Raw genomic sequence first — 25,474 nt, 5'->3', positions numbered from 1 at the left:
CCCAGGGCTCGCCCCGCGCCCGCCGCCGCCCGCGCGCCCTCCTGCCAGCCGCGGCGGCGGCGGCGGTGATGCAGAGGGGGCGGGAGCAGCCGCTGGCGGCGCGGATGGAGGCGCCCGGCGCCCGGGCGTGAGGCGAGCGTCACGGCCGGGATGCTGCCGGCTTCGCGGCGGTGAGAGGGCGAGCGGGTGCGAGCGCGAGCCCGGGGCGGAGGACGCGCGGACTCGGATCTTGCTGCTGTGTGGGCTCGGATCGCTGGCTTTCCCCCCGCCTCACTCTCCCCCCGCTCTTCATCTGTTCCCGGTTTGCACCTCTCAACCCTCCCTCGACTCCGTCCTCTCCCTGACCACTGGAAGTCTTCCCGTCTCTAAATGGAATTAGTGGAGCCTGGAGCCTCTGGTGTAAGGAACAGACATGATCTATGGACGCAGTTTGTTTCACAGTGAGTACCTCTTCCCGCCACGCCGGGCCGCCCGGGGGACCCTCCTCCCCGCCTCCCTCCCCTGGTGGCCGAGCGCGCAGGGAGAGCCTGGCCCCCGCCGCGCCCTCGCCGGACCCCGCAGTCCCCGCGAGTCTGGGGCAGATGTAAACTTTCTGTATTGCAGCATCCTCGACCCGGCGTGGGGGCGGCGCGCGGCGGTGGTCCCTGGAGCTGAGTGTCGGCCGAGGAAAACAGCCTCGCCGTGCGCCGGGGCGTCGGGGGGTGGAGGGTGCCCAGTGCCCGGTGGGGACGCGCACGTGCGGCAGAGGACGGGGAGCGGGTCCCAGGGAGGTCTCAGGTGGAGGGTGGGGAGAGAGCCGGTTCGACAGCTCCGGGGAGGAGAAGGAAAGGTCCTTTCAGGGGCTTCTGGAGCCCAGCGGGCCCGTGTCGCTCCTCCGGTGGGTCGTGTGTGAGCCACCTGAACGCCGCGCTCGAGGGTAGCGCGAGTGCCAGCCTCAACTCTTCCGGAGAGTGTAGATAGACCTCGAGTGTCGCTTCACGAGTGTGCGGTTCGCGTGCTGTTGAGGGGAGGGCGGGGGACTGGAGGCAAATAGCGTCAGAAGTCATCGAGTAAAAGGCAGGCTAAGATCTGTGGTGGGAATCTCACAGGATAGAGGGAGGGTAAGGCTGCCCGTGCCACGCAGCCAGGAGACCGGCGTTGCTGCTGTGTTCATCACAGGACACAGTCCACAGTGCGGTTCCATCCGAGTAGAAACCCCAAACCAGCAGCTTGGTATTGGTGGCTCTAAACGTGTGTGTGTGTGTGTGTGTGTGTGTGTGTGTGTGTAGACATGGTAAGTTAAGAGTAAGACTTTTTTTTTTTCTACCTGAACAGACAATAACAACCTGTTTTAATCTAAAAGCAGAACAGGCTAGAGTACAAGTAAAATAATTGACATCCTTTCTCAAACACTAATATCAGGGCTCACATATACTTTTCCTGGAACAGTCTTCATGGATGCATTTTTAAGATCCTGTCCTGAGCTTTCGTTTAGGAAATCATTGTGGATTATACCTGCCCTTATCCAAAATCATTTTTAAGTTGACATAATTATAGACCTAATGAAACAGAGCTTTTAGATAATTGACAGGAAAATAAATGATAAAAGAGAAATACAGAAGGCAAAATCAGAAATTATGAAGACTAGATTACTTTAATACTTCTCTCAGTTTTAGACTTTGTGAAAATATTAAGTAAGTCAAGGATGTGGAAGTAAAACAGTAAGATGCGTTTTAATGGTCTTCGTAGATTTACTGTTAAGTTTTAGATCAGAGTCTTTTTCTAATACTGAAAATCTGCCTTAATAAAATGTTTATAGAAATAACCTTTCTTAAAATTATAAAATATTCCTGGATAATAGAAAAGATTGCATCAAAGTTAAGATTAGGAGAGATTCATTTCCTAGCCTAAGCATGCTGAGGACTGGGGTTACTTGGTAGGTCAGTTTTGTAAAAGAAACATTTTTATTATGGTACTTAATGCCTTCAGTCCACATTAGGCTGTTCTTCCCTTGTTCCCCTCCCCCACCTGCCATACGATTTGGTGAAATATTTGTTTCCTAAAATACAGTAACATTGTTGATGAAAACACTTTTCCTTTTCATCCTTTGCCCTGCTGACCCTGTGTCTTCTTTGCAAGAAGCTGGCAAAGTCATTTACAAAGGGCAGCCAGGCCACACTCCTGAAAGCCCACTGTGATGTGACATTAATAGGTGACAGTGTCGACTCTTAGTCTCAAAGTCTGAATTTGCCTTAGGAGCTTGAATCTCAACCATTAGTAACTGGCGTTACTTCCTGAGGAGATTCCTAAATTGTCCTGATTTGTACATTTTGAATCAGTTTGTGCAAGTTCTTAGTTATCTGAGAAGGGTTGACAGTAATAATCTTTGATATCTTTAAACTGTTATGTTGTTAATAGAATTTGGTCATTTTAGTGTACATTAATCTTCCCAATTTTTCTGTTCTGTTTCAGTTGTAGCAAGTTTAATCATCCTCCATTTGTCTGGAGCAGCCAAAAAAGGAACAGGTGTGTTTCTTTGGAAAAATTCAAGTGAGAGGCCTCTCCTCACTTGCATTTTCCTGTATTCTCCATATTCTTAATATTCCAGAATATCTGAGCATTTTATAGTGTGTATAATTGATTGGTTTTGACTAAGACAGCATTTAGAAGTTAATTTACTAATGGATATTGTAAGAATGTCCTCTCTATTTTTAGTTGTATAGAAAATTGGATAATGGGGCTTTAAAATTTTTTATTTTGCAGAAAAGCAAACCACCTCAGAAACGCAGAAGTCTGTGCAGTGTGGAACTTGGACAAAACATGCAGAGGGAGGTATCTTCACTTCTCCGAACTATCCGAGCAAGTACCCCCCTGACCGGGAATGCATCTACATCATAGAAGGTGAGGGAGCCAAGGCCAGCCTGGCTGTCCCTGAGCTCGGGATGGACAGTGTGCATATAGACATTACAGAGATTGCTTCTGGAGACCGTACATGTAAATATCTCTGAGTGAAGCCAACAGCCATAAAATCTGGAATCGAGCTAATTATTGAAATGATTAGTAAAGGCTTTGTTGTTGTTGTTTAGTTGCTAAGTCCAACTCTTTGCAACTCCATGGACTGTAGCCCACTAGGCCCCTCTGTCCATGGGATTTCCCAGGGAAGAATCCTGGAGTGGGTTGCCATTTCCTTCTCCAGGGCATCTTCCTTCGTCTCGGGATCTAACATGTGTCTCCTGCATTGTCAGGCAGGATTTCTTTACCACTTAGCCACTGGGGAAGCCCAGTATACATAGAGACATTACAAAAATTGGTTCTGGACACCCTACACAAAAATATCTGAGTGAATCCAGCAACTATAAAATGTGGGATCGAGCTAATTATTGAAATGATTAGTGAGTGAATGAAGTTGCTCAGTCGTGTCCGATTCTTTGCAACCCCATGGGCTGTAGCCCACCAGGCTCCTCCATCCATGGAATTTTCTAGGCAAGAGTACTGGAGGGGGTTGCCATTTCCTTTTCCAGGAATCTTCCCCGAACCTGGGTCTCCCACATTGAGGGCATATGCTTAACCCTCTGAGCCACCAGGGAATCCCTGAGTGAAATGATTAGTAAAGACTTATAAACAGGTAAATTCTGGAAAATAAAAAGAATTCAACAACTTAGTTTATTTTGCAGTTGATTTCATTGATATGGAATTCTTAATTAATGGAATGGATGTATGATTGGCGTAATATTACCGAATGTGTAACAATTTTGGCAGCTCATCTTTTATTGGTTAAATAATTAGTAGAATAATCTATACTTTTGTTGTTTTATCTCTTAAATAATATGAAGCACCCAAAACATATTCATGTAGAAAGAAATGTAATCATGGAGGGTGGGAGGGAGGCTCAAGAAGGAGGAGATATATGTGTACCTATGAGCGATCTGCATTGTTGTAAGGCAGAACACAACATTGTAAACCAATTATCCTCCAATTTAGTTTTTTTAAAATTCATAATCATATTTTCCAAATATCAATCTGAATATTATTTTGAGCCTCAGTCTGTGCTCAAAAGTGACATTTTCATCCTTTCATGCCAAAGTCAGCATTCCAAATGATGATGCTTCTCATCAGTTTTTTCCCCAGCCTGAAGGATAAAAAGTGCTGAAAAAGGGATTCGCTTCTCTTTGAACATTTTCCATTTCCATTACCCTTGTAGACACCTCTCTATTAAGGACAATTTTTTAAAATATATGAACATTTCATCTAGTGGTAGAAGTTTTCAGTATTATGTGTTAGCACCTAATAGACCCAAACTTGCAACTTCCCAAACACCTGTGCTCTCCCTACCACACACACACACACACACACACACACACAGAGTTACACACACACACAGTTACACACACACACATGCAGAGTTACCTTCCCAGAGTTAACCATAAAAGGTATTTATGCTCACTATTTACTTACAAGCAAAGCACATGTTAATTTGATAGGTTTTTCTTTCATGTCAAGGACAAAACTTAAAATTGGGAAATAAAGAGAACCTCCTATCACTGTGAACCCTTCTTGACATACTTCATACTGGCCCCTTTTTCATTCATACATTTCACAAATATTTACTGAACCACTCTTGTTAGTACAGTTTAGAGAGTATTGAGCAAAATAGACATGATACTTGCCTTATGGAACGTACAGTGTGGCTTGGGTACTATGCTCTTTTCCAGTAAACAATCTAAAGTGGCTCTGAGATGAGCAGTGTTTGGAACAGGGAGAAAGACAAGGCTATAAGGAGAAAGAGACGCTTGCATTCAGTTTTAAAGACCATTCAGGACACCGCCATTCTCTGTGTAAAATAGCATGTGCAGAGGTTCAGAGATACAGTGTGGTTGGTTAACCACATGTCGATTCAGAGGGCTTTTGCAGAGGGGAAGGAGAGGGACACGTGAGGAGGCTGGAGTGCACGTGGTCTCAGATAAAGGAGAATTTGGTATCCGTCTGTCACCCAGGCCAGTTTGGACTTGATATTGTAGACAGTGGGGTGCCACTGAAATAATCTCAGGAGAGAAATAGTAAGCTGAGATTTTGATGAAGTAACTGGAAGAAGAGAATCGAAGTGGAAACTATTGTGAAAGACCAGGTAAACCACAGGGAAACCCTGAACTACAGAAGTGACATTGATGGGAAAACAATGAAGGGTATTTGCGAAATTGAATCTTGAGTGACTGGATGTAGGGAAGGGAAAGTAGGCCATCCTGGGTCTATTCTATAGGTTCTGGTTTGGTGACATGTTAGATGCAATTGTTACGCCAGCTAAGGAATAGGGATGGAGAAAGGGGGGTTAAAGGGAAAGCCACATGTTCAATTTCATGTTTATGGAGATGTCTCATGAAGAAATTCCATGTGTGGGTCTTTAGTTCAGTGGATAGTCCTGGTGTGAAAGTATATGTTTACAGGTGATAAATACAGAGATTGCTGTTGAGACTGTTAGTATGAGTACCATAACCCGAAGGGCATTTGTAACATTTTAACTCTTTAAAAAAAAACAGATGCCTGGGTCAGCCTCCAGATTTTCTCATTTAATTGGTCTTGGATGGAGCTGCAAATACTATTATATTATAATCTTCCTCCTTTGGGATGTCCATGGCATCCAGTGCATTGGTCTGGAAAGAGAGGAGATAAGAAATACATAGAATAGATTTTTGTAAACTAATATGGAAGGGAGGGCAGAATAAAGAGAAAAGCAATGTGGACTATGAAGGAAAAGGCAGAGAGTTTCTGGGTTATAAAGTGAAGTCTCTAATTTTCTGGTGATTGCATATCTCAATTCTATATACGTTTTGATACCCATGCATTCATTTTAAATGCAAGCATATACCAAATGCTTTAGTTTTAAAGCCACTCAAGTGTGTGATATTCAATATATATTTAAGAACTGGTGTGGAGGGAACAGTAGCCATTCGGAATGATTGCTGATCACATGGGAAGCGAGCCCTCCTGTGCCAGGTCTTAACTTTCAAGTTTCTGGCGGGGTTGGTCTTTGGAAAGGGTCAGGAGGCTGGAGAGCACTCAAAGGATTCAAGACAGCTGTTTGCTAACTAGGATAGAAGTGTGGATATTTCAACAGCTGTGATGGCTGTACTGGGGGTACCCTGACTTGAGTATCAGTCGAGAATGCCAGAATTTTGAACTGTTGGCCATGACATGGCAAGAATGGAAAGGCTTCAGCAAATGCCTCCATGCAGAGGTTTACAGAGCTGCTCACCTGATCTCACTCTTCTGTGATGAGAGCTGTAAGCACACTTATAAAGATAAGCTCATTTACTGCAATTCACCCAACAGTGTTGTTGTTTTTTTTTTTTACTTTTTTTGACAAATCCTTAAGGACAAGTACTGTGCTTGAGTGCTGAAGGAAGAAGGTGGTTGGTGGTGGTTTAGTCACTAAGTCGGGTCCTACTCTTGTGACCCCATGGTGTGTAGTCTGCCAGGCTCCTCTGTCCATGGGGATTCTCCAGGCAAGAATACTGGAGTGGGTTGCCATTTCCTTCTCCAGGATATCCTGCTGACCCAGGAATCAAACCTGGGTCTCCTGCACTGCCGACAGATTCTTTACTGACAGAGCTACGAGGCAAGCTGAAAGGAAGAAGGTAGACAGATACAGTTTGTGTATTTAAATTTAGAGAGGAGGTGTTTTCTTTGTGTGTGTGTTTGTGTATTGTTTTTTTGTTGTTGTTGTTTGGTTGTTTTTTAAGCAAGATTTCCTCACGTAAACAGGAGTTGGTTTGGAAGTATACAGGTAGTCAAGAAAGTGGGAAAACACATGAAAACTTGAAAAGGCATACTGTCTTAGAAAACATGAAGGCCTGGAATGGGCTGAGCTTGGGCTGTTTGTGAGGTGGAAGACCCCGCTGGGGCAAGCTGTAGGAGGCTTCAGAGAAACCTGTGTGTCCATTGTATTGATTGTTTCCTTAGAGCTGATAGTCTCTGAATGAGTTTAAGCCTGAGAATGACAGGATAAGACTTGTGTTCTGGAAGAGTTACTCTTCATATTTCTCTATACACATTTCGCTCTAACCAAGACATCTGATGGGGACTACTTGAATGATGATAGAACTCCATGCGAAGCAGATCTCAAGTGGTGTCTGACCTTAAAAATGGCTTCTCCTGAAGATACGGGAGAAGTAACAGAAAGATTGGAAGAAGGCAATGGCACCCCACTCCAGTACTCTTGCCTGGAAAATCCATGGACGGAGGAGCCTGGTGGGCTGCAGTCCATGGGGTCACGAAGAGTCAGACATGACTGAGCGACTTCACTTTCACTTTTCACTTTCCTGCATTGGAGAAGGAAATGGCAACCCACTCCAGAGTTCTTGCCTGGAGAATCCCAGGGACGGGGGAGCCTGGTGGGCTGCCGTCTATGGGGTCGCACAGAGTCGGACACGACTGAAGCGACGCAGCAGCAGCAGCAGCAGCAGCAGCAGCAGTAGCAACAGAAAGATGCCTCTCCACTCTTTAAACCTGAGTTAGGAGCCTCTCACAAAAATACCATGACTTGTTCATTGTGTCAGACATTGAATCGGTCTTTTTATATCAGAGTAATATTTTGGGCAACCTCATCAGTTTTAAGAGTCATCCCTTAGACATTTTTACAGAAATTTTATCCCTTAGAATACTAACTGAAACAAACTTCCTTAGTGTTTCTATGTATATCACAAAGTTGGATAGAAGTTATTATACAAGATGAAATCTTAAATAGAATCAGAAAAGTCAAACTACAAATTTAAAAAGGACCTTCTATACATAATATTTCTTTCTTTTTTTTTTTTCTTTTTAGCTGCCCCAAGACAGTGCATTGAACTTTACTTTGATGAAAAGTACTCTATTGAACCATCTTGGGAGTGCAAATTTGATCATATTGAAGTTCGAGATGGACCTTTTGGATTTTCTCCAATAATTGGACGTTTTTGTGGACAACAAAATCCACCTGTAATAAAATCCAGTGGAAGATTTCTGTGGATTAAATTTTTTGCTGATGGGGAGCTGGAATCTATGGGATTTTCAGCCCGGTACAATTTCACACCTGGTGAGTGGTGACTTGTTTTCTCCCGTCTCTGTTTTCTTCCTTAGTTCTCTTTCTATCATAGTATAAGAACTTCTGTAAGACAACTTTATCATTTCCAAAGAGTTTCCCAGTTCTATTTGGAACCAAACCTTCAGTGCTCTCTCTTTTCATTTTGTAAGTTCTGAAAGGGAAATTACTTTTCCTTAAAATTTAGCCTACTCTAGAGGTAAAGCGTAGTGACTCAGGGGTTTACATGGTCATCAGCAACACAGTTAATTAGTTGGACTTCCATTATGCTGAAACATGTAATTCAAGAGGCAGTCTGTAATAGAGAAACTAATTATACTTTGAATCCCAATAAACTTGAAAAGGCAATTGCAATATTGCAAAATGTATCCATCAAAATGATCTTTGGAGAACTTGAATAAAATATTCATTTGTTCTGAAAATTATCATTTTTAAAGCAAATGGATCTTAGGATAAAGCCGTCTAATCTCTTTTTTAGAAATGCAAATCCCTAAGAGTTGTGATGAAAGGAAAAGTGAGCCCCCTAGCAGCCCAGTATTCATTTGCAAGGCCTGGCACACATTATCTGTTATTATATAATTATCCATTCTATGTCAATTTTCCTTTTAAACTGTAATATTAAAAAAGGCCTGTGATGTTGACTGGCTCACTTTATGATGAGCTATCATTTGTTATAATAAAAATTATAACATTTTTAAACTTTGTGAACATCAGGCTGCAGCAATTTGAGATTTGATGAGGTCATTTGATAAAATGGAAAGATGACTCAAATCACATAAAGCACATTATTTACTTATAATTGCATATTTTTTTTAAAGTTTGTGTGTATCGTTTTACTCAGGTTGTAACAGGCAGTAGATTAAATTGGAGTGTACATAAACTTTGTTCAAGTTTCCATGCCACATTACAGAGGTAACATCAGAGCAGGGCTGTGATCCTCCATTCAAACACTAAAATATTTTAAATAATTAATATGAGATTAATGATGACTTTTATTATGATACTATAGACTAATAATATAATAATTAAAATAAGTGATATAAACTCTAGCATATGTGTTAGCCTTAAACATTACTAGATTGTGGTTTTTATTATGATTTTCTAATATTGGGTTGTTAACAGAAGTCATGGATAGTTTACATGTGGCAATCAAACTTGATGTGTTCTTAAAACGTATAAACATTGTGATTACTTAATTAGTGCTAGAGTTTTTAATGGACATACATATTTTCTTCTTGACCGCTAATTTGGAATATAACCAGAACCTAAAGACAATGGCTTGTGTTATGATCTAGGCTTTTGTAAGTTCCATTTTCATCCTGAGATTGGTAATCATGGAAACAATGTGAGGATATAAAATTGTAGTCTCATTAGAGACGTAGAGTCAACTTCATCAACTTCAGCAATGTGATCCAGATTCTAGCTCTACTTGAGATGCATAAATGGTGACGGTCAATCTGCTATCCTTGGGTTTCAAAATCTTCTTGGTTCTCAAGTGCTGTTCTTTGCTCCTTGTTTCTTTAGAGCCATGCTACTTCATCTGTAGAAGGAGAAGATTTTATCACCAAGAGCTACTGAATCAGAAGGGAATGTAGGGAGGTGGTTCATGAAATGAAGAATACGTTAAGGATAGACTTAAGCTTCTCTAGTTGCTTGGACAAACCAAAGTGTACCAGGAAGCCTACACCTGGCATCTGAGGGAAATGTAGGACCATGAGAGATGTGTAAAAATCCCACGTCTGCGGAAGTTGACATTTCATGGCCCGAGGCCATTGTCTGAGTGGCACCATAATCCACAACTCATTCTGTAAAGAGACAATATTGAGGAGGCCACTTAGTTGATGAAGGAGGCAGAGATTAGTGATAATTTGTCCGTGGACAGAGGAGCCTGGCGGGCTACAGTGCCTGGGGTTGCAAACAGTCAGCCACGACGGAGTGACCACGGAACACGCGGCATATAGAGAACAGGCAGTCGCAGAGGCTTCACTTTAATTTGGGCTTTATTTTTATTTGGTAGTATGCTTCAAGCAGTGATTTGTGGAAGTTGAGCAGAGTTCTTCAAGTTCACTTTATCATTTAAGTTATAAAGCGGTGATGACATTCTGAGGGCCCCCAAGTGGGATGCCCGCTGCAAGGGGATCTTCCCCACTGGGCTTCAGCATGGCTGTGAGAAACACTGGTTTTAGAAGCAGATTAGGCTTCCAGTTCTGACTTTCTTATTCTTGCTTGCTATAAATTTTGGACATGATTCTTAACGTTTTATGCCTCAATATTTTAATTTGTAAAATAAAAATAGAAATAATATTGATTACCTCAAAAGATTTGTTGGAAGATTGTTTGATTACTGACCAATGCATATTTATGGATATTTCACTTCCTATAAGATCTCAACTATTGATAGCTCTTATTTTATTAATTTGATCATGTGTTCTTTAGAAGTCAAGGGGGCTTGGCATACTTTATTGGGAGAGCAAGCGTCTCACATTTTTTAAAAATTACAACTGCTGTTTCCCTGACTTTGGGGGGTGGATGTGCAAAACTTAACCTTCCTGATGTCACTTTTCCTTATTAGGTTTGTTTACGTGGGTCTAAGTCTCCAGAGGAGGGTTATAGTTACTTCTGATAACAATCATAAAATATGTTAGAGCAGACCAGGTGGTCTTCATTATTTTTGAAAACTTATCACAATCTGGAATCTGGATCTTAATTTATAGTCTCAGAAGCTTGAGGTGGGCACGTGAGAATTTACCCACTCTTAGTAATGAGTCCCATTAACCAAGCTGAAAAGACTGAATATACACATATATGTGTAAACATCTATGCATATACATATATGCACACATATAAAAACATACATACATTTTCAGTTAAGTGTTCTTAGACTCACACAGCTCAGTGTTTCTTGTAAGCAACCATGCATAGACATCCAGATTATAATCAGAAGATTATACAGTGAGTGTGAAATCCAAATATTGAAGCTTAACTTTGTAACTTGCATCCAGCTAAGGTACATGATGATTCACCTCTATAATAACATGGATCATTTTTTCCCAGTGATCATTTAGTTTTAAGCTTTTTGTTGCTATTTAGTCACTAAGTTGTGTCTAGCTCTTTGCGACCCCATGGACTGTAGCACATCAGGCTCCTCTGTTTCTACCATCTCCCAGAGTTTGCTCAGAATTGTGTCCATTGAGTTGATGATGCCATCCAACCATCTCATCCTCTGTTGCCCCCTTCTCCTCCTGCCCTAAATCTTTCCCAGCATCAGGGTTTTTCCAATGAATCGGCTCTCTGCATCAGGTGGCCAAAGTATTGGAGCTTTAGCTTCAGCATCAGTCTTTCCAATGAATATTCAGGGTTGATTTCCTTTAGGACTGACTGGTTTGATCTCCTTGCAGTCCAAGGGACTCTAAGAGTCTTCTATAGCACCACAATTTGAAAGCATCAGTTCTTTGGCACTCAGCCTCCTTTATTGTCCAACTCTCACATCTGCACATGACTATAGGTTTCAAACTGCCATGGGTCATTTCCTCTGTCCAGTCTTGAGCTGTGGTCCTGCCTGACCAGGACACTAATTTGTATCAATTCTTATCTCAAAATTTGTTTTTGTTTCTTAATATCTTTGACTTCCTTTCCTAGTCACCTTTAAACATAGGCCTTTAATCCCTGGCTCCTGTGTTCCTGGGAACTACTTGTGATCTGGTGGTAGATAGTGGTGGATGGAGGTCACGTGTGGACTTGGAGGGTGAGAAGCAGAGCCAGAGAAGATGCCACCGATTTACTCTTACAGGGATTTCCCATCTTCTGACACATTCGGATGACTCTGCAGTTTTTATTTTATAGACTGTGACTATTTCTGGATGCTTTATCTTTACACAGTGCAATGATGAACCACCTAGGATTACAGTCTAGCATGCACGAGAAGGACTGTGAGATTTAGCGACAGTCAGAGAAAACTCAGCCAGTCAAACTCTGAGGTCTGAAGAAATGAAGGACTGAGTGAGTTCTGCAAAAAAGGGCTGAGGACCCCAGAGCCCTGGGGGGAGGTTCCGGGATGATCCCTCTTTCGAAAACCTCTCTGCTTCCGGTGTAAACACAGTTGTGTTGTGACGTGCACTCACTCTCCCGCTCCTGAGACAAGAAATGAATTCAGAGTTACTGAGAATGTTACAAGTTACATGATGGAAAATTTGATAACCCACAGATAATTGAAAAAGAAAACATATAAAAATTTCAATAGACTGACATTATTTTCTCATCTTAATAAGGTTTTCTCATCTTAATAACATTTATTGGGAAATATTTTCTCACGTGAGAAAATATTTTATAATAAAATTAATAATACTGGAATAATATTCACCAAACTCATAACAGTGATTACCTTAGATGATTTTGGGCGTAGGATGCTTGAGAAGGAATTGAAGAAACCAAGATAGACATATAGCGAAAAATTATCAGCATTATCAGTTATTTTTTATTTTTGAAAAGGATAGTATATTATTTTTGATATCACTTACGTAAATAAAACGAGATGAATCAAAAAGAGAACATACCATAGTTGGTCATTTTAAGATGAACTTTATTCAAATTTAAAATTTATTTTTAAATAAAAATGAATTTTTAGAAGAGTGGATACCTCTTCTCCACAATCCACATTTTTTTTACTTAAACAGAAAATGCCGTTTAAGTAGAGAATAACTTCCCCCGCAGCCAGCTTCCCTAGGCCTCAATTTTCTTTGCCACTTGAAGATATAAACTAAGGAGAAAATATATAACAGTATGTGCTGTTCCACCAGTTCGGAGGCATTATCAGGGACTCTGTGTGATATTAAGAAAGAAGAACATCCCAGATATTCTACTCTTGGGGAATGTAACCCTTTCAATCTCTTTAGGAACAAATATCTCTTGTTGTTGTTTAGCCTCTAAAGTGGCGTCCATATCTTTTGCGACCTCATGGAATGTGACCAGCCAAGCTCCTCTGTTCATGGAATTCTCCAGGAAAGAATACTGGAGTAGGAAGTCAGTCCCTTCTCCAGGGGATCTTCCCATCCCAGAGATCAAACCCCATCTTTTGCATTGCAAGCGGATTCTTTACCAATTGAGCCACCAGGGAAGTCCAGTTAGCCTTTGCTTTCCTTCCTAATGGGGAGACTTTCTCCTCTTTCAGTTCAGTTCAGTCACTCAGTCATGTCCGACTCTTTGCAGTCATATGGACTGCAGCACGCCAGGCTTCCCTGTCCATCACCAACTCCCAGAGCTTGCTCAAACTCATGTTTCTCAAGTCAGTGATGCCATCTGACCAGCTCATCCATATCATCCCCTTCTCTCCCTGACTTCAGTCTTTTCCAGCATCAGGGTCTTTTCCAATGAGTCAGTTCTTCACATCAAGTGGCCAAAATATTGGAGCTTCAGTTTCACCATCAGTCCTTCCAGTGAATATTTAGGACTGATTTCCTTTAGGATTGACTGGTTTGATCTTCTTGTTGTCCAAGGGACTCCCAAGAGGCTTCTCTAACACCACAGTTCAAAAGCATCAATTCTTCACCATTTAGCCTTCTTTGTGGTTCAACTCTCACATCCATACACAACTACTGGAAAAACCATAGCTTTGACTAGATGGACCTTTTGTTGGTAATGTCTCTGCTTTTTAATATGCTGTCTAGGTTGGTCATAGCTTTTCTTCCAAGGAGCAAGCATCTTAATTTCATGGCTGCAGTCACCACCTGCAGTGATTTTGGAGCCCAGGAACATAGTCTTTCACTGTTTCCACTGTTTCCCCATCTATTTGCCATGAAGTGATGGGAACAGATACCATGATCTTCTTTTTATGAATGTTGAGTTTTAAGCCAGCTTTTTAGTCTCATCTTTACAGACATAAAATATAATGTTTTTGAAATCTTCCTCTTTTGATGATATTTTCCTGAACTTGTTGTATATATCAAAGTTATAAACATCCTATTGGAGAAGTTTAGTTTAAGGATTATGCCTTGAAGTATCAAATAAGCCAGGTCGAGTTAGGTGTTGTCATGGGATGAGTGGCGTTGTCAACATTGAAATTATCAGGATACTTTGTACTTAAATAGCGCGTTTCATCTGAGCAGTGCAAAGTGTTTCAGGAACATTCTGCACAATTCCTAGACTCCTTGGAAAACTCCATACTGATTCACTCCAAAGGCAATGGAAGGGATACACTGCAGTGCAGTGATTTAAATTGAATGTTTAAAAGAGTTTTCTGTGTATATTAAATGATATATATTAATTAGGTAAAATACTGTCATAAACTCAATGTTACTTTAATTATCCATTGCAGTGCTTTTTCTTTTTGTAATGTGTGAATATTAAAACATGTTTAAAATTACTAATTTTTCTTGTCTAGATAATCAGAGTTTAGATATATGCTTTGGTGGTAAGAAAGAAAAGCTATATTTCATCTATCTGTACCAGTTTTTCAGTAACTAAACTTTAATTTGCATTTTATACTAAAAGATGAAAGAATAAAAGTTTATAGGTTAATGTTAAAACAAGGACAAAGACTTTATCTGATTATTTTTTTCACCTAGAAATAAAAGATTGAATACGTTTTGGTCAGATAGCATTATTGTCTTTCTATTATCTTTACACCGTAGGCTCCCAGTATTCTAATTTCAACCCCAACAAATACTGTCAAATGGAAAATGTATGAAACGAAATTACATTTCTTCTTGAGGCTTTTATTTTTCAAGAAATGAAACTGAAAACTTGAGAGTCACAGTAGGGACATGTAATAATTACCAAAGATATTCATGTAAGGGCAGTTTCTCCATGCCTCAACTCTCATCCGCCTAGCCTGTGATTTGGTTGATCTGATGTGTATAGAAGAGAGCTCAAGGGGAAGGTTGAGGAATAAGTAAAGAGAGAGAGAGAGGGAGAGAGGCTGTTTGGTCTAGGTGGGTGTTCAGGAGAGAAGTTGAGAGTGGGAGAGAATTTCCAGGATTAGCTCCCATCTGTACAGAGAATATTGAAAGCTGTAGCAGAAGAGAGGAAAGATTTTTAATGAAGTTTCCTGTACAGACAGAATACCTTTCCCCATCTTACTTTTTCCTGGAAAGGTAGAGAGAAGTGTTTAGGTGTGTTTTTGTTTGTTTGTTTAATGATTGATTGTTTTTGAATATGGTACATTTGAGACTGGTCCATGTGGAGCCTCAGATATATTTACATTGTAGGCATGTGTTTTCTTTAGATCTGAAAGAGACCTTGAAGTTCATCTCATTCAGCCTTTTTATTTTAAAGATAAAGAAAGCAGTGATCTAGAGAAAAGGCGTTGCCCAGGTTCGTGAGCTCTGTGTAGAAGTTCAATGACTGCTTGTTTATCAGTTATACAACCACTGTGCTTTCACAAAGGTAGAGATCATGACTTTAATTACATCACATATTGTAAGTGATTTCAGTTTAGTTATGTTAAGAAATTTAATTAAGGGACAAAACTGTATCACCCACATTTCACCATTACTGGTTATAGATTATAAAATTCACCTTTCCCATATTGCCTGAAATGCCATTCAGTTGACAGTGATGAAAAAGGCAATGATTTATCTTCCTTCCCACTACCTCTGTTATAAACATCTGCCTTTTCAGCCCCCACCCCCCAGCTGGAAGTGTGTGACTCATTTCCTGTTCTTCTCAAATGTCTCCTGTTACTGACCTGGTCAGTTAGCTGTGTGTAAAGTGCTCTCATGGCTTGGAACCTATGACTGATGTGCTAAATACTCAAGGAAAATCCTTGAATTTCTTTCTCCTGCAATGACTCTTTCTTCCTAACACATGGATCTGACTTTCTCCAGAGACCAGTTGCTTCCTATCCCCAACAGCTTCCCCTCTCCCCTGGGCTGCTGTGTACAGCTGTGATGTTCAGGACACCAGGCTGAGGGAAGGAGAGCTGATTCTGCTTCCATTCAGGTGCCCCAAGCAGACCCATATCCGGAAATGGGTGCTGTTTACTAATTTCCCCAAAGGTGTCTTACGGACTACCTAGGATCATACATTGATCAATCACAACATCACCTCTGAATCCATCACCTCTGGACCCAATCACACCTTTGGATGTCCCAACATCCAAAGACCACCATCCACCCTCCACTAAAATTGTCCTAAAGAGAAATGGTATCATTTGAGTCAGAGAAGCATTCAAGAAATACAATAAAAGAACAACAACAACAAAAAAAGCATCTGTTTTATCTCCATTTTGCATTCTTATGTTTTTTTCTAAGTGTCCATAGTTACCAGGCTTTTTGGTAAAATCTCCTAGCAAACGCTAACATTTGACTTATAGCATATTCAAAAAGTATGCTTTTCAAATTATAACAATCTATATCTATATGTTTTGACTAAGAAAACATTATAGTCTTAAGTTTTTTTATTTTCAAAAAATTTTTACAACAATTTGCCCATAGTTTAATACTTCTTATTATTTATTTATGTGCAGAATTAATCAAATAGTTATCAGGAAAACACCCACACTATTATTTTGTTGACCAAAAATGTCTTTCTATTTTATAATTTGTCTTCCATTATAGCTATTTAAGTACAGCTCATGTAACTGTACTTAAAGTGAACTCACAGAACGACTTAATCTCCACTTGTATTTGCCACTTACACTTATTCACAAATATTTATTGATTTACTGTGCTAATATTGTAAATATACACTGTGTAAAACATCCTGTCTTCCCTACAATGAGTCCATATTCTATGAGAAGAGTAAGATATTGCGTAATAGAGTGATGCCCTTCACCCTTCAAAAAGTTGATACTCTATTTCTATATGTATGTATATATGTACCTATCTCTCTATATCATTGGATTTTATGTGAATGCCATCTTCATACATAAATATGGCAGCAGCTCCAACAAAATAGCAACTTGCAATCCTTTCCAGAGATGTGCATGGGATGGTGGCATTTTTGTTTGTGGCAATAATAGCTATTTGTAGAACCTGGCACTCTTTAAGCCTCTGCCTCTCCATGGCATATCTCCCTGATGCCTTTGCTTCAAAAGAGCTATGCTGTCTGTTGTTGCTTGCTCACTTGGCTAGCTTCCCACCATTCCACAGCTATGCTGACTTGCTTGAAATTCTGCTTCAGTACATCCTGATGGCATTTTCCCTCTCCAACTCATTTCAGACACCTCACTTCACCCAGACGACCACAAGGATTACAGAGTGATTATGATACAGAAGGACTGTTCACAATCAGCAAGCCATGTGCCACAGAAGAGCTAAACTTGCCTTTTAAGCAGAAGGACATATTAGTCGTACATATGTCACTTCTATTCTGTTGTCTATTGATCATAACCCAAATCAGAAAACTGTTCTATTCCCTTGGAACTTTCCTTCTGAAATTTGCACTTCAAAGCCCCAAGGAATTTCTCTAAGTGATTCAAAGAGAAATGAGATACAGAGATCCGTATTGCTACCTTAAAACATTCCCAGACTCTATTATGCTTGCTGGTGCAGTCTGAAAGTGTATTACCTTTAGCAGATTTGGCGGGCAAACAAAGTCGAATTTGTAGACTGGTCAGAGGTGGTGCTGATGAGCTAGGAAAGCAGAGATGAGGGTTGTCATGGCAATGATAGGTGAAGTCTGACATAGAGAGTTCCCACAGCATGAAAATGAGTCAGGTTTGAAGAGATCTGCTGTGGTAGATAATTGGTTAACTGGTGAGAAAATTATTCTTAGTTTTTTTGCATGGGCATATTACTTTCCTTTAATAAGTATTTTCAAATAATATTTACAATTTTATTGTTTTATTTATATTTTCAAATAATACTTGGGATAAATAAGGTTTATCCCAGATTTAAATTCAAAGAAAATTATCATCAAAAAGTAATACAACCATGCTTATGTTTTGTTGACCACTGTTTTTATCATTTGTATCATTTCTTCTGTCCATTCCATTCATTATCCCCTTGGTTCTTGCTCTTGCTTCTGCTTCTCCATTCCTTCTTTCATTTACCCAAGTAGTGGCCACATACCTCTTTCCTTGACAGCTATAGGCATTGTGTCTTCCACTGGCTTCGACTAACTCCTTATCGCCTTCTACTCACAGGTTCCTGGGTCCCTGGGCTCTTCATTATGCCTCCTCACTGTTCCAGCCCCATTGTTTGGTCTGAGCCTACATTTTCTAGAAAAAAATTCAGATATTGTGTCCCTCTTGTTTATGAGCCCTGACATAGGAAAAACGTAATGATTCTATGAATAAATATGGTATTTAGTTTCCTGTTCAAATATTGTTGTCGGCATGTAAGTTCTTCAGACTATACTTTTCATGTCCAGCTTGAGTTGTGTATCAGTTTTTCCTCCATTAACAACTTATATGTTCCATTCTAGATCATAAAGTAATCCACAGCAAAGCCCAGCTTTTTGTTAACTTAAGGCAAATTGCTTCTAAGGAGGTGATTTGTTGTGCTTTCTTATTATCTATGGATGACATGTTCTTTGATGCCTAAGAGGTACCTTTGTTTTAGAAAAGTTCCTCAATAGTTTCAAGTTATTTTCAGTGTAACATCTCTGTCCTCATCAGGGAAAAATAAATTGAGGCCGTAACTTATAGTACATAGTTAAGTTAAAAGAGCTGTTTAGGCATTTCCTTTGAAATGGGCAGGGGAACGCTCCGTTCCTCTCAGAGAATATCAGCGCTATGCTAGGTCTTTGTTGCAGTCTACTTGGATGAGTCTTCATTTTTTCATTTTGCATAAACCTATTTTTCTCAGTTTCATGGTTTTCTAATAATTTCATATTATATGTATGTGTACATATACGTGTATACATATATATATATATAATATTTTGTTAAATGTGGTTAAATATGGGCCATAGTGCTAGACTGTCGAAGTTTTGACTTAGAAACTTTCTTATTATGTGACTTTTGGCAACAGCAGTTTACTCAATCTCTTTGAGTTTCAGTTTCCTCATGAGACCAGTACTAGCCCCATCATCATTATGGATTTTGCTACTAATGATATAGCCAAAATATGAACATATTTTGTTGGATGTGACGTGATATTCCCTGAGATCACATCTAAACCTCTGATTATTTCTTAGAGTCATTCAGCAACACAAGAAGAGTTTTGACCCATAGTTGGTCCAAACTGTGCAGTAAATGCTGAGATGTGAACGTGACTTAGATGCAGGATCTCCTCTTGTGGAACTGAGGGTGTGTTTGAGGACAGAATATTTATGCCTAATGTAGTGAGTGCCACGGCAAGTGCACAGAGCGCTGGCCCCTAAAGGGTAAGTGGGGGCATTGACTGATGGCAAGAGACACATCGCTCAGTGACATTTCCCTGCACACCCCTCCCTGCAGCCTCAGGATGGACCCTGTGTCCTCCCGGGCTCCCCCAGCCAGCTCCATCATGCCCTAGTGACATGCATGACGAAAAACTTTCTTTCTCTCCATTGACACCAGACTTCTCGAAAGGAAGGAACATTGGTTTATATCTTTAAGCTTCTAGAGCCTCTTCAGTGTTTGGCATGAGCTGATAATTACTGAAATTTACATGAATGCACATCCACATGAGTTAAAAGAGAAATGAATGGAATTAAGTACCCAAAGAAGGTAGAAAGAGTGAGATAGCAGGCATGGCAAAGTTGATAAAATGTATAGTAGGAAGTCAAGACCATTTGGCATGTGGGAGCTTTAGTTGCAGCATGTGGGATCTTGTTCCCTGACCAGGGATCGAACTTGAGGTCCCTGCTTTGGGAGCATGGAGTCTTAGTCATTGGACCACCAAGGAAATTCCAGTCAAGACCATTTGGAAAGCAGATTTGTGACTTTGAAAAAAGTTGAGATGAGACTGATTCAGATAAATAATGTTTCAAAAGCCATGGTAGTGAAAGTCACTCAGTCGTGTCCAACTCTTGCAATCCCATGGACTGTAGCCCACAAGGTACCTCTGTCCATGGGATTCTCCAGGCAAGAATACTCGAATGGGTTGCCATTTCCTTCTCTAAGCCATGGTTCAGTTCAGTTCAGTTCAGTCGCTCAGTCGTGTCTGACTCTTTGCGACCCCATGAATTGCAGCATGCCAGGCCTCCCTGTCCATCACCAACTCCCGGAGTTCTCTCAAGCTCACGTCCATCGAGTCAGTGATGCCATCCAGCCATCTCATCCTCTGTCATCCCCTTTTCCTCTGCCCCCAATCCCTCCCAGCTTCCGAGTCTTTTCCAATGAGTCAACTCTTCGCATGAGGTGGCCAAAGTACTGGACTTTCAGCTTTAGCATCATTCTTTCTAAAGAACACCCAGGTCTGATCTCCTTTAGACTAAGCCATGGTAATGATATATAATTTTAGGAGAAGTGGGAAATAGACTAGTATTTTAAATTGAATTGCAATATTTGAGACATTTATTGTAGTCCTGCCTGTGATTTATTAGAATGTGGAGGATGGATTGAGTAGAGAAAGAATAGAAATTCAGGAAACAAAGAAAAACAATTAAAATCATGCAGGTAAGAAATTGTAAGAGCCAAAATGAGCATAGTGTGTACGGCAATGTACTGAAAAAACAAATTTGACATCAGTAAGATTTAGTGACACATTAGGTGTGCCTGTCAAGAAAGAAGAGTAGAAACGACTGAAGTTTCCATCCTTAATGATTTGGTGATTATGTCATAACTTATGTTGGAGAATACAAGAATAGCAAGTGCTATGTTTGTTTTTAAAGATGTCCAAAGGGTGATAGCTTTTAAAGTGTGATAGCTCTGGGGGCACATTGCAAGCCTGTTAGCAGTTCAGAGCTGAAGCAGGAAGAGCAGCTAGGGAAGGTGAAGAAGTGAACGAATTAGAGGGCTGAGCACAACTAATTATGACATCCACAAATTAGAATAGAATATTGCATGAGTTTGAGCCAATACTCTTCTAAGTAAATTAGAACACAAAATTGTATATTTCGGAATTTTACATTTTATTTGGTCTTGGCGTCTTCTTATTGGACAGTCTTAGTCGGTAATCAGTTGGCATCAGTTTTTCTTTGAGTGTAGGTGAACTTTAGGGCTTTCCAGGTGGCTCAGGGGTAAAGAATCCACCTGCCGATGCAGGAGAGGCAGGGGACAGGATTTGCCATGGATTTGATCCCTGGGTCAGGAAGGTCCTCTGGAGGAGGAAATACCAACCCACTTAAGTGTTTTTGCCTGAAGAACTCCATGAACAGAGGAGCCTGGCAGGCTATAGTCCATGGGGTTGCGGAGTCAGACATGACTGAGCTCACACGCCAGGACATAGTCCCATGCTTGGAGGGTTCTAATGATTAAGGGCCTTTTCCTGAGTTATGGAGAGAACTACTTCCATGAGACAGGTTACAAAAGATGAGCTTCTCTGGGATGGTTCTGAAAGGTTCAAGGGTAGACATGAGCAGTACTGCATATTGAATGACAGATCATTTAGTAATATTTTCATTTTCTTTCTGTATGGATTGCCATACTTCCTTTTAGTAACGATATCATTTATTTATGCTTACTTTTGAATATTTAATATCTCAATTATCAGGATAATTTCAGGTGTCTTTCAAGATTTGAAGAAACACATTTGGTCTAATTTAATGAAGAAGTCAGGGGAGGGAGAAAAGAAGAGTTCCTTTTCTGTATTCATTATTTCCCTGTAATTCAGACAATATTTACTTTATTTCTTTATCTGTTGCTTGATTGTCTCTATTGAATTTAGGCTGATTGCTGTTGCAAGTTGTAACATTGTAAAAGAGCAATGGGTATTCACTATTGGCTACAATTTAGATGGTAGGGATAAGAAAAGGGAAGTTAGTTTGGAAAATATTTTGATACACATATCCTACATATTTATAAAAAGCTGCTTTCTTATCAAAAGTATTTGGATTTGTTAGATAAAATATCTCCTCCTCAAATTTATCCATGTTATTGTCCAGCAGAACAATAGGTGATAAATGTAGTCATTCAAAATTAATGTAGGCAGTGATTCTTGCCTTCCACTGTCTGATTATAAGATATTCATCTTAATAAAGCTAAAGAATTATTGAGTTCTTATTCTATGCCAGAGGTTGTTCTAAGCATGTTGCATACTCTATTTCATTCGATTTTTATAGCCTACCTGTGAGGTGTTATATCATTGCCATTCTCATTTTAAATTCTTGAAAAAACAAATATTTAAAATTTTGCATACTGTGCTTAAGGTCGTCTCCCTACCAAAGCTGAGATTTGAACATAAGAAATGCTTATATTTAGGTATTATGTCCTGCTGTTAACAGACATCTGTTTCCTTCAGGGCTAAACTTGACTTTTTTTCACCCTTTGTGATTTTTATTGTAGAGCATTGAGATGTTTTCATTTATCCTAGAGTTTATCCTTTCTGTATATTTTGCCATCTTTCAGATAACAGCAAGTTCTGTCTCTATGTCATAATTAAGCAAATAAGTAAATTCCCCTGGATTTTTAAAACCTTAATTATAAGAAATTACTTTTATTATTGGATGGAGAATGATCCTATAAGCCAGTCTCTACTGATGAGAAATATTACCTGCTGTGGAATTTTATTCACCCCAGCCACGAAAAATTGCATTTTATTTTTAAAGTATTTTAAATTAATTATTCATTTATTTTAAAATGTTAATATTAATTTTTTGGCTGTGCTCGGTCTTAGTTGCGGTAAGTGGGATCTTTAGTTGAGGCATGAGGTACCTAGTTCTCTGACCAGGAATTGAACCCAGGCCCCCTGCACTGAAAGTGCAGAGTCATAGCCACTTGACCACCAGGGAAGTCCCGAGGGAGAATGTTTGGATGACCTGCAACTATTGGATTTTGAGAAGCTGAAATATCAGAAAGTGAGTCTTAATGATCATAAGAAGAACTTTCTTAGAAATTAAAGAATCATAGAATCCTCTCAAGCTTTCATTCACTGACAGGGAAAGAAATTTCTATATCAGTCAAAGGCTATAGTTGGAAGTAAAATAAAGTAAGATTATTCTTCTTTGAACTCCATAGGAGTAAACCTAGTAAATCCTAGTAAACAAATCTATTAAAACTATTTTCCTATATTAGAAAGAAAAAACAAAAACTTAGAAATGTTTAAAAACTTACCCAGCCTCACCCAGTTTACAAGTTACAGTAGAAAAATTAAAATCCCTTGAAGTTTGACCCTAACTCTTGCTCTTAACTCCTATGCAGTACTTCCTAAGAAAGTTGAATTGATAAACTAACTGTGGTCCTAGATACCTTTACAGTAAGGAAGAACAATATTTTAACTCAGTTTTTATTTTGCCGACCAATGCAGTGATTGTTTAATCTACAACCCACGCCATTGCTCTTCCTACATTTATCTTATTGTAGTTTCTCTGGAGTCAACTGGGGAGTCAGTTCTGCAGAAAGCTGCTTAATAGAGATCCCCTAGATGTCCACTGTTATATTTATGATGTTCAAACTTGAGCTCATTAATTTTGCATGCCAAGTGAACACCACACACTAAAAAATTCCCCCAGGCTTAAGTCTTCTCCTGTGTTCTATTTGTTGTTATTCAAGAGCACCATGGTTCATCCAGAAATTCAAATCCAAATTAGATGAACCATATTTAATTAGAGAACCATATTTAATTTTCTCTCTCCTACTCCCTAAGTCCTCATCACTCACTGAATTCTCCTGAATCTACATCCTGAAAGTTCTCCACTGCTTTTAATCTCCCCCATTCCTACTCACATTATGTTCATTCTGGCCCCCAGGATGCCTCATCTGGCCAAGTGTAATATCCTGTGTCCTTTTTTTCAGACACATTTTCCCATCTCTCTAACCCACTCCTGCCAGAGTTATATGAGAGAAAAATCTAATTGTATTCACCCCCTGGTTAAAACCATTCAGTGGCTGAGTATCCCATTTCTTAGGAGGACAGTCGTGGGCCTTAAGAATGTGACGTCTGTCTAGCCTTCCTCCACCATTCTACTTTTGACTCACGTCTTCCATTTATGAAAAGCTATTTGCAATTCCACTCTTCTCTGCTTCTGCACGTTTCTCCTGCCTAGAATGTCCTTCTACTCATTCATCTATGTAGGCTTTTTTTTTTTTTAATTGGAGTGTAATTGCTTTACAATGTTGTGCTAGTTTCTGCTGTACAGCCGAGAGGCTCAGCCATATGTATGCACATGTCCCCCTCCTCCTCTGTCTCCTCCCACCCACCTAGGTCACCCCAGAGCGCCGAGCTGAGCTTCTCACCTGTGCATCAGCTTCCCACATGGTAGTGTGTATACGTCAATCCCAGTCTCCCGGTTCATTCCGCCCTCTTTCCCCACCCGCCTCACCAGGCCACGTGTCTATTCACTGTGTCGGCATCTCTATTCCTGCATTTATTAATCAAGACTATATTGTGTACTTCTTCTGAGCGTTGTGGGCATTGGGATCTACTGATGATCCTGACAAATATGTATCTTTGTCTTAAAGGTCTTAAATATCTGGTTACAGATACTAAATAACATATTTTAAATGATTAATGAGTTACACTAAGTCCTGGAACCAATCCCTCATGGATCCTTAGGATGACTGTATTATATCCCTCTCTTATTGCTCTTCCGCATGGTATTGTAATTAACGTTTACATCATTTTCCTCCCACTAAACGATGAGATTCATAAGGAAGTAACTGTGAGTCATATTTGTGTTTCAAACATTAGCCATAGTATTAACATATAGAAGAATACACTTCAACTATTTCCTCCTTCTCATCTGTTTCTCAGCCAACTCCTATTTTTACTTGTGTGTCCGCTTCAAATTCAAGAGTATCAATACTTCCTTCCCAGAAAATTATGTTTTCCTCCCACATTTCATGTTTTGAGTAGTGGCACCACCAAGTCCTTGGCCTTCAAACAAGCTGGGCATTATCCTTCACTCTTCCATCTCATTTAAACATCACGTCGTTCAGAAATGCTTTCTAATTATTTGTTGAATCTCTGCGGTACCTTCCTGCCTTGGCACTGATTTTGCGCCTTCCTTATTTCTTCTCTGAGTTGCCAGAAAGGAGTTTTAATGTATGTTCCTGCTTCAGGATTGTCCCTCCTGTAATACCCAAACATCTACTGAAGTGATTTTCTAAAATTCACAGCAGGTCATGACGCTGCCCTAATTGAACTCCTTTATTGGTGGTTCTTTGCCCCAGGATAAGATCTAAACTCTTCAGCAGGGTGCGCAGGGCATTTTGTGATCTTCTTGCTTCTCCAGTCTGATGCCTGGATGCTCTAGTGCTCAGAACTCTGATTTAAACGTCTTGAACCACACTCAGAGCACCCAAGGCATCACCGTTTGTGCCACTGGAAATGCTGTCCAGCTAGTTGCCTCTTCCACTTAGCAAATTCCAAGTTGCAGATTAATCTCAGATGAAGACCATTCTGCTCTCTGAGGTCCCTCTCCTGCATATTCCTACTGGCATTCATGGGATTCCTATTG

At 40.1% G+C, this 25,474-nt stretch overlaps 1 protein-coding gene across 2 annotated transcripts in view; it reads left to right on the top strand.

Moving 5' to 3' along the window:
• The first annotated feature begins 207 nt into the window (after positions 1-207).
• Positions 208-25,474, top strand: part of NETO1 (neuropilin and tolloid like 1) — a 103,115-nt gene continuing 77,848 nt past the window's right edge. For both annotated transcript variants that reach the window (XM_040264352.1, XM_040264353.1), the window contains exons 1-4: positions 208-440; positions 2,452-2,505; positions 2,743-2,880; positions 7,799-8,047. In XM_040264352.1, the coding sequence (XP_040120286.1) occupies positions 413-440; positions 2,452-2,505; positions 2,743-2,880; positions 7,799-8,047 (469 nt within the window). In that variant the 5' untranslated portion in view covers positions 208-412. The remainder of the gene's footprint in view (positions 441-2,451; positions 2,506-2,742; positions 2,881-7,798; positions 8,048-25,474) is intronic.

The sequence above is a fragment of the Oryx dammah genome, unplaced genomic scaffold, assembly GCF_014754425.2.
Source record: "Oryx dammah isolate SB20612 unplaced genomic scaffold, SCBI_Odam_1.1 HiC_scaffold_22, whole genome shotgun sequence".
In the NCBI taxonomy this organism is placed as follows: domain Eukaryota; kingdom Metazoa; phylum Chordata; class Mammalia; order Artiodactyla; family Bovidae; genus Oryx; species Oryx dammah.
This window is presented reverse-complemented; position numbering and strand designations above follow the sequence as displayed.